At 45.6% G+C, this 16802-nt stretch overlaps 1 protein-coding gene across 22 annotated transcripts in view; it reads left to right on the top strand.

The window, feature by feature from the left end:
* The window catches only part of PHF21A (PHD finger protein 21A), a 173021-nt gene that overhangs the window by 149676 nt on the left and 6543 nt on the right, over window positions 1-16802 (top strand). For 11 of the 22 annotated variants that reach the window (XM_037028052.1, XM_037028042.1, XM_037028043.1 and 8 more), the window contains 5 exons: window positions 5490-5588; window positions 8786-8837; window positions 9561-9640; window positions 10102-10162; window positions 12537-12796. In XM_037028052.1, the coding sequence (XP_036883947.1) occupies window positions 5490-5588; window positions 8786-8837; window positions 9561-9640; window positions 10102-10162; window positions 12537-12796 (552 nt within the window). The remainder of the gene's footprint in view (window positions 1-5489; window positions 5589-8785; window positions 8838-9560; window positions 9641-10101; window positions 10163-12536; window positions 12797-16802) is intronic. The other 11 variants (XM_037028057.1, XM_037028056.1, XM_037028054.1 and 8 more) reach the window with 2 other exon arrangements.

The following is a 16802-nucleotide window of genomic DNA, read 5'->3' as shown; positions in this document are numbered from 1 at the left end:
GGGATCCTCAGCTTCTTTATCCACCCTTGACTTAGCCCTTATTAGAAGCCACATTGTATCATGACTCTGAAAAAATGAGTGGTGGAATAGAGAGCTGTGAGACTAGAAATACACTCTAGGGAGAAAAGTGGGTGAATCCAAACTTACATCATAGGCCCTGCAGTACCACCTTTACGTCCTTAACCTGTCTAGCACCTAGGAAATGGGGCTGAACTCCTGTTGATGATGGAATGAGACCAAGTGTTTCAAGTCCATTAGACTGTGTCTGACCCAGTTAGTTCTCAGGGATTATGTTCATTTCTGTGCCACAGAGACCTCGATGTATGCCCCAAATCTCAGCTACTGAAAAAACCAAGTTTTATGGCAAAAACTGCCAGATTGCCATCGTTCCCATACTTCCATATACAAGGTCTGTCCAGAGGGAATCCAGCCATGTATATGAAAAATAGAGATGTTCGTTGAAGAAGGTATGAGACAGAAGAAACAGTGCACATAGAATGATGATGCCTCAGTCCCCTTCAAAGTAGGCACCTTGGGGCCTCACAGAGTTCTCCCAATCACCATAAGCTTCCCCGACATATTTTTCTGAATCTCATCCATAGTCTAATATCTCTTACCTTTCAAAGGTGACTTTAGTTTTATAAGAAGGCAGAAGTTGCAGGGTGCCAAATCTGGGCTGTAGGGGGACTGAGTCACCTGGGTGATTTGATGTCACGCCAGGAAAGTTCTTCAAGAGGTGATGCATGAGCAGGTACATTGTCATGAGCAGGTGCGTTGTTGTGATAAAGCTGCCAATCACCAGTTGCCCCTAGCTGTGGCCTTCAGAATCTTCTGAATAGATTCTGCTGAGGAATGTTTAGGCTTACCGCAAAATCTGATGCAGATTCGTTGCTCTGCTCACTCAGTCATTTTGAATGTAATGGCCACCCAGTATACATGCTAACTCGATGACGTCTATCAACCCTACTGACTAGTACAGTGAAGTCATTGTTCACCCGTGGCCATTCCAGTCCACTCTCCTTGGCTGCCACCTTACATGGATGTTGTGCAAACCATTCTTGTTATATTAACAATGGCTGGACTTTTTCTGGAAAGACCTCATATGTCTTGCATAGGAAATCCTCTAAAAAAGAGGAATAGTTTCAAGCTGAGGATATTATCTGATGTGTGACCTCAAATCTTAGTCTTGCCCTCTTAGTAAACTAGAGCTGGTGACCCTGCCTTCCATTTTTGTCACTGTCATAGGGAAAACAGATCTAAGTGACCAACAATAGGTTTTACTTTGCCTTCAGTTCAAATTTATTTAACCTTAATTGTTGGAACTATTTGGACATTTATTTATTTGCTAGTTCCTGACCTTGATTATTCACGCAGCCAAGTCTCAGAAGGTAAATTTGGAATTAAGGGTATGAAATGGTTAACTTAGTTCTAGTCTTATCCAGAGTTTTTTATTCTTCCAGAGGAAGTTTCACCTCTGGATGAGGGTTTATAATCTCTGATAGAGACTAAACTTTTAGCTTTATCCATTTTGTTCGTTTCCCAACTTAATTTGTTAAATTGAGGTGAAATCCACATCACATCTTCATAATACGAGAAAGAACAGGATTTACAAATGGAAATAGCCATGGGTGTGAAGCAAAAAACATAAATGAGTAAAGCAGGCTGGAATTTTTGTTTTTTCTTTTTTGTTGTTGAAATATTTATTTATTCTGATACTTCTGTTCAGTTGTACAACTTATTTAGTGCACATTATCAGATTAATCTTACATTTCTGAGATTTATTGATGACTTCAAATTTGGAATCTTCAAATTTGAAGCCAGGGAATGCATTCATGGGTGCTTTACCATTTGTTTAAGCATAGAAAGTTCTCTCTCATCATGGCTGGTGTGGCTCAGTTGGTTGGAGTGTCATCCTGTCTTTGAGAGGTTGTGGGTTCGATTCCTGGTCATGGCACATACCTGGGTTGCGAGTTTGATCTCCAATCTGGGTGCGTTCAGGAGGTAACCAGTCGATGCTTCTCTCTTGCATCAACTTTTCTGTCTGTCCCTTCCTCTTTTTTTGAAAAGCAAAGAAAAAAATGTCCTCGGGTGAGGATTAAAAACCAAAATCAAAGGCCAGTCCCCAACAAAAGTTTAAGGAAAAAAGCTCCCTCTCCACCCCTTTGGGCCAGTATCAGCAGATCTGCCAGGGGGCAGTTGCTCAGTTCTGCGGTGTCTGATCTTGTCCACAAAGAGTCTGGGTGCCGGTTCCTTGTTAGTGTCGCAGCTGTCACGCCTGCGTTCCTCCTCCCCAGGGCTGGGACCGGGACTGACGGGCCGCCCGTGCGGCCAGCCTCCCAGGAACCGCAGCAGCTGTTCCTGGCGGGAGTCTCTGAGAGACAGTCCGATGTCTTTCCATTTCTAATGGGGATATGAGTGCAAGAAGTCCTCCACTCTTAACTCCGTGCCTCTTTGAAGTGTAAGACAAGTGCGACACAGCGGGCCCTGTGGCCTTGGTGTGGAGGGGACAGTAGAACGTGGGAGAGACTGGCAAACTGCCAAGTAATACTCCATCTCCAAGAAGTGGCTACTTCTTGACCACAGCCAGTTTTTATCAGATGGAAACTTTTTCAAGAAAAGCCAAAATCCAGATATTTTGAGAAATCACCTGGTTTTTAAAATGCTTGTAAATATTTAAACACCATGCAAGCAAAAAAATACCTGCAGGGAAGTTTCACCTCTGGATGAGGGCTTATAATCTCTGATAGAGACTAACCTTTTAGCTTTATCCATTTTGTTCGTTTCCCAACTTAATTTGTTAAATTGAGGTGAAATCCACATCACATAAAACTAACAATGTGGAAGTGAGTAATTTTAAGCAAAATGACATATAATGAAACCAATTTGTACCATGGGATAGTTGATATAATAGACATCAGGAGCTTGTTTATATCAATTAGCCTATACTAAAATTGGTTCAAGTCGTGGTTTCCAAGAACCTATTGACAACATGAAGTGAGGCCTAACTGCACATTTAGATGCTTCCAGCTGATGTCATCTGTCAAGTCACTCCGGCCTATGGTGGACAAAACAAAGGTCGGCCTCTGTACCAGTCCTCAGGGAACCCCCAAACAGGTCAAAACGTGCAACCACAGGGTTTTTGAGAACGGGGTCCGTGTTGCTCCCCTGTCCCATCCAGTCATACCAGGAACGTGGGCTGCCGTCCCCATGGCCTCGGCCCGGCTGGGGAACAGGGTTTTGTAGCCAGGTGAGGAAGAATATTTTCTCAGTGAAATGCAGCCAGTAGCCCTTTTGGAAGTGCCCCCCTAGTTGCAGTAAGTTTTTTATTAGATTCCAGAGTTCTCAGGAGTTGATTATGTTTTTGCCCGCTTAATGGTTGCTTCAGTAAAGGATTGGTCCTTAGAGTTCCCTGTTTTTTTATTTCTGTGATGTCATTCTCTGACCCTAATGGCTTTTATTTGTTTTAAAGCGCTTAAAACAGCAAACAGTCATCATGTCACACAGTTTCTGAGGGTCAGGAATCAGGTTGCATCTTAGCTGGGCGGTTCTGGCTCACAGTCCCTCAGAAGTTTGCGTTCAAACTAGTTGTCCAGGGTGTCATCTCAAAGGCTCAACTGGAGCTGGAAAATCCACTCCAGTCTCGTGCTCTTGGTTGTTGGCCTGAGGTTCAGTTCCTTATTACGTGAGTCTCTCCATAGTGCAGGTCGCAGCTCGGCAGCTGGCCTCCCCCAGGTGAGAGGTTCGTGAGAGAAAAATGCCTTCTTTTTAATGTTTTTTTGGCCAGTATAATGTTTAAAACATTCCTTTTAATGTTTTCTATTCAGCCCTGACACAGTTGTATTCTTCCATGTGAAAGAGAGAATTTGAACCCTGGATAATTCCTTAGTGGAGAGGAGTTGGTTTGTCCTTGCCTGGAGGCGTCACCGCCCTGTGCTTTTGCTCAGCCTCAAAGACTGAAGTGACTGCAGGGAACTTCATGCAGCCTGGAGTGGAGCAGCAAGCCCTTGCGGTTGCCCTTGTCGTCTCCCTCCTCCCTCAGACTCCTGTGCTTCCACGTTAACAGAGCTATGGAAATCAGCTTTCTGGGCACCCAAGACCTTGAAAGTGTCTTCACAAACTGTTTTCCCATGTGTTCCCTTGTAGGTGTGTTTGGTGGTTTGTTTATGGAGTAAATGTGTCCTTTTTGGTTCATAAATGTGTGTGGTGTGAGAGAGAGGAGACACAGTGATTCTCCTTGTAGGTGGCTTTCCCCACTCAGAAATTCCGCATCTGTGTACAGCACATCCACCGTGCACCTGCTCCAGGAGGCACTGCGCCGGGCGCAAAGGGGAGCAGAAGTGCACAGAACAATTGCTGCTGTTAGGCAGGTTACAGTGTAGAGGCGGAAACAGGACAAGACACTGGTTTAAAAAAAGGCAGCACTTTTACCCAAAACAGACACTTATACTTTCCTAAAGTAACATGAGAAACGAGGAAAACATGGAAGCAGCCAGGAAAGAGCATGAAAGATCTTTGTGGTTGAGTTAGTATTTCAGATCTAGTGAAATATTTCTCAACATAATGATTTTTGAGAACTTCTGATGTCTTGCCGGTAGGACCAGAGTTTTTGTATTTGGCTCCTGCTCATTAATAATCAGTTTCATTCTCACTTACTTAATTACTTGTTGCCTTACAAAGAGAATGTTGGCATCTGCTTTTCTAATTCTGAAAAGGTAAATTGGGTTCCTGTTTAGTTTTATATCCACTGTCCTAGCATCATTTCAGTATTTATAGGGGGCTTTGTAAAATGAATTATCCACTGGGTCATGATGAGAATAGTGATCCAAGCCCAGTCTGTCAATTTGCTGGCTGCCGTTTGTGTTTGAAGACAATACTGCTGCTGGTGTTTCTTCCATTTGGTGTCTGGAAGACAAGGTTGCAGGTAATCAGGATGTCAGCCTCTTGCAAGATGACCTTCCCTGCCTATTGCATCTCTCTAATGGATGGCGCGGACAGGTTTTAAACAGCCCAAGTGAGGGTAGTCCTGCAGTCTCTTTTAGATTGTGATTATGATTAGGAGAGTACTGACATAGAAGAGTGTGAGTGTAAGATTTTTTACGTTCGTCACATCTGAAGCGCACCGTGGACTGGAGCTTGGCCATGTGTCACAGGAATGGGTTTGCTTTGGAAAACTGCCCCTGCATTCTAAAGTGTGTGAAAATCAGAGTTGCCTATATTTTATTTGTATGCATAGGAATTAAACCCGGGATTTTCCTTTCTGTATAATTTAAACTATTTATTACAGATTCATATTTACTCTGATTCTATAATTCAACCACTTCAACTGGGGCCTTACATTTTATACAGCCTTACCTGCTTTATTTACTGTGTTTCCACGTTGAGGGTGTTCTTTTTCTCTTCCTTGTTGACTGCAGTCAGACTGTTTGTTTTTAGTCTTTTAATGAAAAGTGAGTTCTGAGTTTTCATTTCATTTAATTTTTCTCTCCTAGACAATTAAGTCTCACACAGAAGCAGATGAGAAGCAAGCAGAGAGCCGCACCGTCACTCCACCTGCCGCGCCCAAGCCCAAACGGGAGGAGAACCCGCAGGTAGGCCCAGCCCTCCAGAGGTGGGCTCGGTCTAGAGGTGTGGCTTTTTCTCACACGCCAGGAGGGGCACTTGCTCCTGAATCACTTTCTTTGTCTTGTCTTTTGCTTTCTCACTATTCAGTAATGTCACTGCCCAGTCACACCAGCCTAGGGCAGACTAAGCGGATGGCCTGCAGACTTTTCATGCACATGCTACAAATTTGAAATATAAGATTAGTGATTGTTTTCCTAGATACCCCATTGCGTTTCTAATGATGTTTATGTTTTATTTGTCTCAGCCTACATGTATAAGGTGTTCAGTTCACTCAGCAAAGGTCTGTTTGTATTATTGATTACAGCTGTTACATGTGCTTTTTGTTACTGCTATTGTGTTGTACTGGATTCCCCAATCCCAGATGAACCAGTAGCCGAAAGGTAGTTCATTGACACATAAAAGTAGGAATGAAAATAGTAACATCTGTACCACAATTTAGGATAGAATTATAAACTAAAATAGCAAATGAGACTCTGGTACAAATGTAGAATGTGAATTAAATGTCCTTAGGAGCATTTTTAAGTGCTTTAGGATCATTTTGCACAAGCATAAAAGAAAAATCAGCCGGGTGATCTGATGATGAGTTTCGCTGGCTGGATTTCATTAGCCCGGCAGCCCACTGCCCCTCTCCTCAGCGTTTCTCTGTGGGGCGGCCGTCGCAGTGGCGTGAGGCCATCACAGCTGTGTGTTGTTTTTCAAAACAAAACAAAACAGTGATTTATGAAGCCAGTGAAGGTTTTTCTAAAACAAGTACAAATTATAATTCTTTATGATATGGAATGGATTAAAATTTTTAAAGATTTTATTTATTTATTTTTGAGAGATGGGGAAGGGAGGTAGAAAGAGAGGGAGTGAAACATTATTATGCGGTTGCCTCTAGCACACCCCATACTGGGGATATGGCCTGCAACTCAGGCATGTGCCCTGACTGGGAATCAAACCGGCGGTGCTTTGGTTCGCAGGCTGGTACTCAGTCCACTGAACTACACCAGCCAGGGCCGGGATGGATTAATTTTTAATTTGTCTTAAAGGGGGGACCAAAACTTGAACAAAAAGAAGGACTAGTCATGCAGATTGCTGAGAAAGTTGTAAAATCATCCATAAAGTTAATAATAAGTATGCTTGGAGGAAAAAATAGAGCAAGCTGTCAGCAAGATTCCCGTCTTAGGAGAAACCGAGGAAGTCTTCGTCAGTGGTGCAGTGGCGCGGCGGCGAGCAGGGCTGCCAGCCCGAGCGGCAGCAGGCGTTTCGCCTTCTCGCTGGGCAGGACCGCTGCCTTCACGACAGCAAGCTAGCCCGTGGCCTAGGTGATAACGCAGATGGGGCAGAAGTTCCCGACAGCTTTTTGTTTTGTTTATCACTGAAAATCTGTTCCACAAAAGAGGACTTTTTTCATTTAGTGATTCTTTGTGACCTCCTGATCCAGACTGGCAAAGACGAGCTGGATGTGAATGGCCAAGAAGGGTGCTGTCACTCACTTAAGGAAAGTGCATCTAAGTGTCAGTCCTCACACTGCTTTATCAACAGAGAACAGTTGGGAGACAGCCTTCTAATCTTGATTAAGTTTTGAGTGAATAGCGGAAATTAGGAATGTAGTTATTTGGCAACCATAAAATGTATGGCATTTCAGTGTGCAGAGAAGAAAATGAGCAGCATTCAACACTACTAACACTACTTTTTTTTTTTTTGCAAAACACTCTTGGCTATCGGGGGAGAGGTGCCCACCTAAGGTTGGAATAAGAAATAAAATAAAAAACATTTCTTTTTCCCTGGCTGCTGAGGCTTGGTAGATTGAGTACCAACCTGCGAATCGAAGGGTTGCTGGTTCTATTCCCGGTCAGGGCACATGCCTGGATTGTGGGCCAAGTCCCTAGTACTGGACACGTGAGAGACAACCCCACATTGATGTTTCTCTCCCTCTCTTTCTCTTTCCCATCCCCTTGGTCTAAAAATAAATAACATCTTAAAAAGAAAAATAGGGGGGTAACAAGGGGAAAAAATATTTCTTCAGGAATCTGAGGGTATCAGTAAAGGGCATTTTTATGTTCTCCAATGGCTTACTCAGAGACTGTGTCTCATAAAACTCTGTCTTGGGTAGCCTGAACCTCTCATGTTAGGCCAAAATATCATGATATTTAATATCAAGAATGAAATGTCAGGATTTTTTGAGACTAAAGTATGGTAAAAATAATTCTATAAGAGTTTGTCTCGCCCTGGCTGGTGCAGCTCAGTGGATTGAGCGTGGGCCTGCAAACCACACGATCGCGGTTTGATTCCCAGTCAGGGCACATGCCTGGGTTGCAGGCCAGTTCCCAGCAGGGGACACACGAGAGGCAACCATACATCAATATTTCTCTTCCTCTCTCCTTCCCTTCCCCTCTAAAGATAAATAAATAAAAATTAAAAAAAGAGTTTGTCTCTCAGCAATTTAATGATATTCTTCATTCAGTGGCATGAGAAACTGGTGAGGCATTATTTGGCATACCTAGGAACCACAGGCAGTGTGCAGTGGGAAAGGAAGACCTGTTTTCCAGGCCACATGCAACCAGACAGCAAAGTAGGCACCAGTCTGTTGCTGTCTCCAGCTTTAAGCATCTGATGTTTCAGCTTTGCGGTGCAGTATCCTAATCAGTCTAGTCAGACAGTGCTCGTAATTTTTAGGCCTGTATTTGAGTGAAGAGCCATAGTATTAAGCAGAGCCACCTGCTGTCATTCCTGAAATGCATTAGCTTTGAATTCACATTGTCCAGTCAGTGGTAGCAGAAATGTAAGAAACTGTGGCCTACCATGACATGTGCACTACATAGAATTTGAGCTTGTTGTGTGGAAGGCTCTGCATGTTTTTCAAATAGGAAATCCTCTCCAAAGAGGATTTTGGGGGGGGGTGTGAAAAAAACTTTGATCACTCAAGATGCTGATTTCTGTCATTGAGAAAGTAGGTGCACACCCTCGTCCTTCTGGTTTTGGTCCCCTAAGACAAGAAAGCTACAGGGTGGCTCTGTAGCGTTTAAGAGTGGAGCCTGAACTTCGTCCACCTGAACTTGGCCTCCTTTAGCCATCAGCCTGTTGGGCTGCCTTCCCCTAGGACCCTAACTGGGAGCATGCAGTTGGCTTTGTGAGGACCCAAACTGAAGCGTATTCATCTTTTGTTTCTCTGGCACAGAAACTTGCCTTCATGGTGTCTCTAGGGTTGGTAACACACGACCATCTAGAAGGTAAGAGAAGACACGCATGATGTTGCCTCGCTTCTGGCTCAGAGCTGTGTTCCTGAAAACGGTGTTTGATTGTATTGCTGGAACAGGAAACCAAAACACAAATAGAGTATTATTCAGTCGTTGTGGACTGACTTCCTTAGAGTAAAATTGCTGCCTTTCAGCCCCTCTCTTCCTGTCGTTGTGTATCCACACTGTTGTTGTGGGCAAACCATCCAGTTGCCTGGATTAGGGTGACTTCTATTCACTTAAGGGTGTTTTCCCCGATAGTATAAAGTAGCAGATGCCCCTCTGACTTTGTACTTTTGATCACTCTTGGTTATCAGAATCTTAAGAATAGTTACAGAGCTGTACCTGTCTTGGTTTTCAAACTGAAGAATGGTAAACTGTGGCTACTTCAGTCTAGGTCCGTGGATGAAGTTCATCCACACCTGTATTATAGTCATCTAGAAATAAATCGGGCCCCTTGTTGGCACGTGTTGTCTGCCATTAACTCTCAGTCACAGAGACCCTCGCTGTGGGGACCGCGTGCTCTTGCTTTCCGAGAGGTGACAGCAGACGGCCCTGTGTATTTGCAGTGTGCTCACCTCTGCTGAGGCTGCTGCGAAACAGAGATTGTTCCCTGTTTCTAATTTGTCATGAGAAAACCAACAGTTAAAACAATGAAGTTAAGTTTTTGAGGTTCTCCATATCTCTCTTCTAATTCCAACATTTTGCCTCCCCAAGAAATCCAAAGCAAGAGGCAAGAGCGGAAAAGAAGGACGACAGCAAACCCGGTGTACAGTGGAGCAGTCTTCGAGCCAGAGGTACTCCGGCCGGCGCTCGGCCCTGCCCCCGGGTCCAGTCTAGTTAGGACTCACTCAGCGCCTCCTGTTGGAAAACCTCCCTAAAGCAGTGCCCTGGTTGTACTCAACCAGCTTTCTGAAATGATGGGTTTTTTCCTGGCTGATTCCATTACTTCACTTTTATTATTCACTGCTCTCCCCTTAGTTTTTTTCTAAGTTTGAACAGATACAAACCTCCTTAAAAATCTAACTCATCCTGGCTTCAACTCAGCTATCATCTGAAGCAAAGGCAGAATTCTCTGGAATTTTGTCTCAGAGCTAAGTGCATATAATAAAATATGTTGGCACTGAGACCTGGGGTGACTGGCACCAACTGGTCGGGATGTTGACACAGGTGTGCTGTGCGTGGCCCGTAGCTTTTGCCCGTGTTACTAGTGACCGTGCTGTTCATCCAGTCACATTTCCTTCTTTAATCCCCAAAGCGTAAGAAGAGTGCGGTCACGTACCTGAATAGCACGCTGCATCCTGGGACCCGGAAGAGAGGTGAGTCCTTTTTACATCTCGCCCTTGCTGTTGCCTTTGCTTTCTGTGTCGTGCTTCTTCCCTCTCCCCTTGGAAATAGTTTTGTTGTTGTTACTCTCTGAGAATGGGGGGAAAAGAGAATGAGATTTCTTGTTAGAGTTCTGTATACTGAATCAAATGCTGCCTTTCCTGGTAGCAAAGCTGACTCAGGGGAATGGCTTAATGCAGAGTTCTGCCCCAAGCCCACCAGGCCATCCATGAGTACAGCACAGTGAACAGAACACTGTGTAAAAGGAAGCTTTTTAGCACTGTTGAGCAGAGCGCAGCACTGCTGTTGCCAAGGTGCTCTGAGTGGCGTCTAAGTCATCCTGCCGCCAGAGAGACCAGAGCATCATCACTCTGATGTTTCCGGGAGTTGCAGACTTTCCAGGAAGGGGCGAGGGAGCCATGCCGAAAACCTAGCGTCTGTGAGAAGAAAAGGTCACTGTCAAACAGGCTTCCAAAAGCAGAAATGCCTAGAGAGCTCCATCCCCGCACTTGACCTCCCCCGGGCAGGTGGTCCACCTCACGCTTAGGGCAGAGACGACAGCAGCAGCAAGTCTCACTGTGCAGGTCTAAATAGGTCTTAATAGCTCAGGGTTTGAGCTCATAAACAAGGTTCTGAAATTGTTCTTTGATGTCAGTAATACATCCCAAGGTCCCTTTCTCCACATGATAATGTGTCCCTGAATTATAGTTTCAAGCTGGAAAGGTTGCAGAGGGAGCGGAGTAGCATACTAATTTTGCATATGCACACACAATCTCAGAGCTCCCGGCAGCTGAGGAGGTCATCTCGACCCTTTGTCTGCCTTGGGGAGGGCGCAGCTGTACCACCGCCACCTCCACCCCGAAGAGCTAGCATACCCACCCTTGGTGACCCATTCTCATGTTGCATCAGGCCCGTCCTTCAAGTTGTCAAAATATTTAGGTGAGAAACCCTAAGCCATGGCTTCGTATCAGTTCCTGGGCCACAGTAATCAGTGTTATAGGTTAGTTTGTGTTGTGTTGTTTTGTTTTGTTCTGAGAGATTTTTAGAACCCTCAGCCAGAAGCCACAGTTTATTGGCCTGCTGGTGGGCTGTGTCTGCTACAAGGACAGGGGTTAAATGAGCCAGAAAGGCCTTGGCGTCTCGTGCCAAGGTCAGAGGATGAAAGCCTGCATTCCCAGTGCCTAGGACATGCCTTCAGTGGGGAAATGAAGAGCATTCATCTCCCACCTCTCCTCCTCACAGCACTAAATTCCCCAGAAAAGGCAAACCAGCACGATCTGCCTTTGTACGGCAGACGTTCCTAGCTCTACACACATAGGTCGTGTGTGTGTTACGTCCGACAGAATCCGGGCTCCTGTGCATAGCTTTGCTATAAGCCATAACTGCTGGTGAAGTCACGACCCTGCGTACCGTCCACCAGTGCTCGTAGACAGTTGTGTACTTCTCTGGCTTTTTTTCCCCCTTTGGTGTTCTGGGCATATACTTTTGTTCACTCACAGCTTACAAGCTGTGACCCCCGGCCTTAGAAGACAGGACCCTCTCAGGCCAGAGTGGTTGGCCCAGACTTCCCACACCCATTAGGGTTCATTTATCAATACGCTGTAGCCATGAAGCTTGTTTCAAAATACTCTTGCTCAAATCAGGTCTCTCAGTCAGCAGTGTTGCTGATGACAGCCTTTCCCGGGACAGGGGACAGCCCCAGTTCTTAGACACATTATTCACCAGAACATGATGGAACGTGGGAAGATGGTTCTGGGTCAGCGGGGGAGGACACCCAAGTCCAGTCCTGCTTCAGTTCATATTTAGGCTCAGAACATCTTTTTAGTTCTTCGGTTCCAGCTACTCCTAGAACAGCTGTCTCACTAGCTCTGCCAGCAAGGGGTAAGACTAGTTCACTTGAATTTTGTCTCCTTGCTTCACCTTTCTCCATTCGTATAAGCAGTGAAGTGACCAAAAAAAAAATAGGCAGGAGAGAAAAGGAAAAGCAGAAACCCTAAATAAATTCGTTGGAGGGAACTGAGGATCATTATTATTGTAAGAATGACGGTTCCAGAGCAACACTAGAGAACAGCGTGCAGAAGACATGGGAAATCTCGATCCTGGCTGTGGCTCCCAGGGAGCTTTGGTTCTCGCATGAGAAACCTCCAGTTGTTGCAGTCCAGGGGTGTCACTGTTAGCTGCCCAAGGCAAGGCCCTTCCACATGACCCAGCACCTCCTGTCACTCATCTCCACGTTCTCTCTTATCCTCCCTTCTTTTGAGACTCATGCAGTTGTTTCTAATGACATTTAAATCTTTGCTTCTCTTCCTCTCTTTGGGACTGTTGTATTAACCTCTGTCTGCTACCTCACTTCCTTTTCCATGCTAGCCAATGAGGAACACTGGCCAAAGGTATGTAAGATCATGTTTCCCCCTTTCTTTCCCTCCCCCCTTTTCCCTTTTGTTCCCTTCTCTTGGTATATAGGTCGTCCTCCAAAATACAATGCAGTGCTGGGGTTTGGAGCCCTTACCCCAACATCCCCCCCATCCAGTCATCCTGACTCCCCTGAAAATGAAAAGACAGAGACCACATTCACTTTCCCTGCACCTGTCCAGCCTGTGTCCCTGCCCAGCCCCACCTCCACAGACGTAAGTAACTCGGGAAAAGCTCACGGTCTTTCTGAGAGCTCCAGTCGGGGAAACCGTTATCCTGTGTTGTCTCCTTACCAGCTGCATCTCCTTGACTGACCCTGCAACAGCAGTAACCCCCACAGGACACTGTGCGCCAGTAAGGCCGCGACCGCAGGGGCCCAGGTCCTGCTGTGTCCTTGAGATCACGTGAAATCCAACATCAGGAAGCTCAGTCGGAGTGTTCAGAGTCCGGGTTTCATGTGCTGTGAAAGTTCTCAGGAAGGAGGATGGGGCGGGCAGTCAGCTCATATCATGGAAAGGTGTGCAGGCTGCCATCACCCGTGTTTGGAGGGGGGGAGGTGAACAAGCCGCATGTTCCCCTGCGGTTGTTGCTTCCTGCTTCAAGTAGGATTCAAGAAATGGAAGGCTCTCGGAAGCAGCTCTCTTCAGCAGAGTTGGTTAGAACCAGACTCCAGAAAAAGTGTCAGGTACTTAGTGGTCCTTCACCCAGAAACTGCAGGAATGTCACCTAGTGCCCTGAGTTTTTAAATGAGTGATTACAAAGCAGTGAATTCAGTCAGCAGACACTCCCTGAGCATTACTCTGGAGCAAGCACTGTTCTTGGGCTGGGGGCAGAAGAGAGAGCAAACCCAGCTCCCTGCCTCGAGGGAGCTTGTATTTCATGGCCAGAGGCAGGTGGTAAGCAAACGAAAGTGTACGTCAGGGAGTGATAAGTGCTGTGAAAAACTGGGACAGACAGGGGGCATCAGCAGTCATGGCAAGAGGTTGCTCTTTTATGAAGAATCCTGAAAAATCCTCTCTGATAGGAAGGGGAGTACAGTGGGGAAGAGCATTCCATGCAAAGGGAACAGCAGTGCCGAGGCCCTGAGGTAGAAATGTACACGGCGTGGGAAAAAAGAGGCCAGGACAGCTGGGGCGGTGGGAGAGGAGACCCCAGGGCGGCAGGGTCAGTGCTGCGGGGCCCTGTGGTTGTTACTGTACCTGAAATAGGAGGTCACTAGAGGGTTTTGAGTAAAAGTGTGATGTAATTTTTTAACATTTTATTTTGAAAAATTTCAAAGCTACAGAACAGTTGCAGTAACAACACAAGGAGCCAATGTACACCCTTCACTTAGATGGACTGGTTGTTAGTGTTTGGTCACAAACACTTCTTCCCCATCCCCCCCACAACACACATTAACACACACATGCACTCTTGTTTGAACTATTAAAAAGATATTGCAGACATCATGAATCTTCTCCCAGAAATACTCTGTATCTCCTAAGAATAAAGATATTCTCTGATCTAGATAGCCACAATGCAAATTGAGAAACTTTAATATTGATGAAATGTCATATGGTATATAGTTCACACTAAGATTTCTCCTTTGGGCTCAGTTATTTCAATTACTGCCTTAGTGGCACTTTCTAATTTCTGCTCCAAGATCCAAACCAAGATCACTCTTGATATTTATTGTCTCCGTAGTCTCCTTACTCTGGAACAGTTCTCAGCCTTTCTTTTCTTTCGTGACATTGGTATTTTTTAAAAGGTAGGCCAGTTGCTATGTAGAGCTTCCCCCTCCATCCCCCCATCTGGAGGGACGTTCCCTTAAGAGTAGATTTGAAGCTGCGTTTTTGTAGGGACACTAAATAAGTGGTGGCGCGTCATCCTCAGTGCATCGCAGCAGGAGGCACGTGTTGTCAGTCGGCCCTGTTGTTGGCGATATTAACGTTTCCTCTCTTAAAATAGATCCTGTCAGATTTCTCCACCTGTGCAGGAGCCCGTTTCCTCCGGTGGAAGCGGCTTTGAGTCTGTGTCCACACCCACTTCGCCAGCAAACCCTTACCCAGCGGTTTAGTGTCCTTCGATAGTTCTTGCCTGTATTTGTTATTTTAAGGTGTTTGCAGAACTGATTTGGATTTTTAAAGGATCGCTGCGAAGAACCGGAGAAGAGACTGTGGGGAGGAAGGATGGGAGTAGGGAGATCGGTGAGGAGGCTCCTTGGTCTCCGGAGCAGAGCCTGTGCTAGCGTGGCCTGACAGGGTGGCGGCAGTAGAGGTGAAGGAGCATGATGGACTCTGCATCTGTTTTGAAAAGCCAGCAGGGTTAGATGATGGGGTCTGATGAAGAGAACAGTCGGGGCGAACAGGGAACGCTGAAGCTGCCATTTACTGGGGATGATGAGAGGAGCAGCTTTGACGCGCCATTTCTTTTGTGAATCACAGAGCTTGTCTTAAGGGTCACCTTCGGGTAAAATATCCCTTCAGTGTTCAGGTTCTTAGTGTTAGTAAATGTCTACCCCTCTCCAAAGAGCAAAAGAATGTCATTTGCACACCCTAAGAAAAAAATTCCACAGCAAACGAAGAAAGGGTCCCCTTTGGAGGACCAGGGTCATAAAGAGTCTGTTCTCTGACGGGTTTCCTTCCTTCAACACAGTCGGTGACTGTAGACCCAGCCTGGCTCTCAGTCTTCAGCATTTTCATCCAGCTTCCTAACTTTGGGCGTTAGTGATGGACTCAGGTTTTCTCTGCCTGTCCTGTTAACCAGAACCAGGAGTCCCTGTGCCCTATTTGGTGGCACCAAAGCTTGTCCCAGCTCTTTCTCAGTGAAAGTGTTGCCAAGGGCCCAACAGCTCATAGCTTCTAGGCAGGGCGCTCCCCCAGGGTGGCGTGCAGGGCTGGGGGCAGACGAGTCTTTGGTTCTGCTTGTGGGTCTCTCTCTCTGAAACAATGTTGTTTTTATCTTTTGTGATTTTTGCCTGAGGGGTTTTATAAAAATGGTTTTCTTGAAAGGATCTACTCAGATCCAGTCACAAACTAGAAGCTTCTGCCATGTTTTGTGTTAAAATGCAAATATCATTCTTTTTAGAAATCTAAAAGTAAAAGGAAACTTTTCTAAAACCACCAAATAGGTTGGTAACTTCCTGGGTTAAACCTAGTGGGATGGATTCTTTAAAAACGGTAATTGACTTCTACTTTTACAGTGTCCCAGCAGTGGCTGAGATGAAAACTGACACACGGGGCTCTGTGTTTTGCTGCAGGCGGCATAAGCCCCAACAACATTAATTAAACAGCAGTAGCTGAAAGGCAGGCATTTCCTGGAGATCAATAACCGTCTAGAGGAGTCGCTAATAGAAGACTCAGCTGGGCACTGATCTTCAGGATGTACCTCGTTGCCACTATCATCATTTTTATGAGAAGGGAAGACATGTCGACACAGTTACACAATTTTTTTTTAGCAAATGATGAAGTTGCAGTTGATAGAACCAGAGTGTTTCTAAAAAGCATATGTCGTCTGCTCCTAGCAGAGAATCGTAGGTCAGCCACCTTTCTACGTACCATTTAGTTTACAGTCATGATTTGGTGAGTCACCAAAGCCCAAGCTCCTTTGGTACAGCACCTCTGTGGGACCTCCTCTGCTCTGTTACAGCAAAGAACCAATTCTGTGCGGATGAAATGCGTATCTTACCATTTTATATTCATTTCTGTGGGCAGTTGCTCTCCTGTGGAGAGCCCTGAGCCTCTTTCAGAGGGTCCATAAAATCAGAACTGTTCTCCTGTCGGCGCCCTGGTCTCTTGCAGTCCCACCTGCATTCTCAGGCGTGAACTGTGGCGTTTTCCAGACACTACATGACAGGGTGACGGCTAGCGGGGAGCGCTCCGTGTGTCCTGGGGTTTCAGATTTTTCCAGTGCACTATTCTTACAGCTTCCTGTGGTTCTGTAATTACTTCAAAACTGAACATTTAAAAGCTTCTAACACAGTAAATATCAATATATATAACGCCCATAAGCAAAGGCTCCTGAGGTCCTTGGTAAATTTAAGAGCGTAATGGAGACCCCGACACCGAAAAGATTAAGACCTGCCATGGCGAAGAGGGCCATGTGAAGAGGGCATAAGTTTGTTTTTCTTCCTTCGGCAACTGGAAAGGAATTTTGTAATTTTTATGTTGTGTACTTTCCGCCCTCCACTTCTTGATGTTCTCCTGATTCAGGAGCAAAGGAGAGTGAGCAGAACTCCTTACC

Source organism: Sturnira hondurensis, unplaced genomic scaffold (genome assembly GCF_014824575.4).
Source record: "Sturnira hondurensis isolate 20B ecotype Veracruz unplaced genomic scaffold, ASM1482457v3 Scaffold0019433, whole genome shotgun sequence".
Lineage (NCBI taxonomy): Eukaryota > Metazoa > Chordata > Mammalia > Chiroptera > Phyllostomidae > Sturnira > Sturnira hondurensis.
The sequence above is the reverse complement of the archived record's forward strand: the minus strand, read 5'-3'. Positions and strand labels throughout refer to the sequence as shown.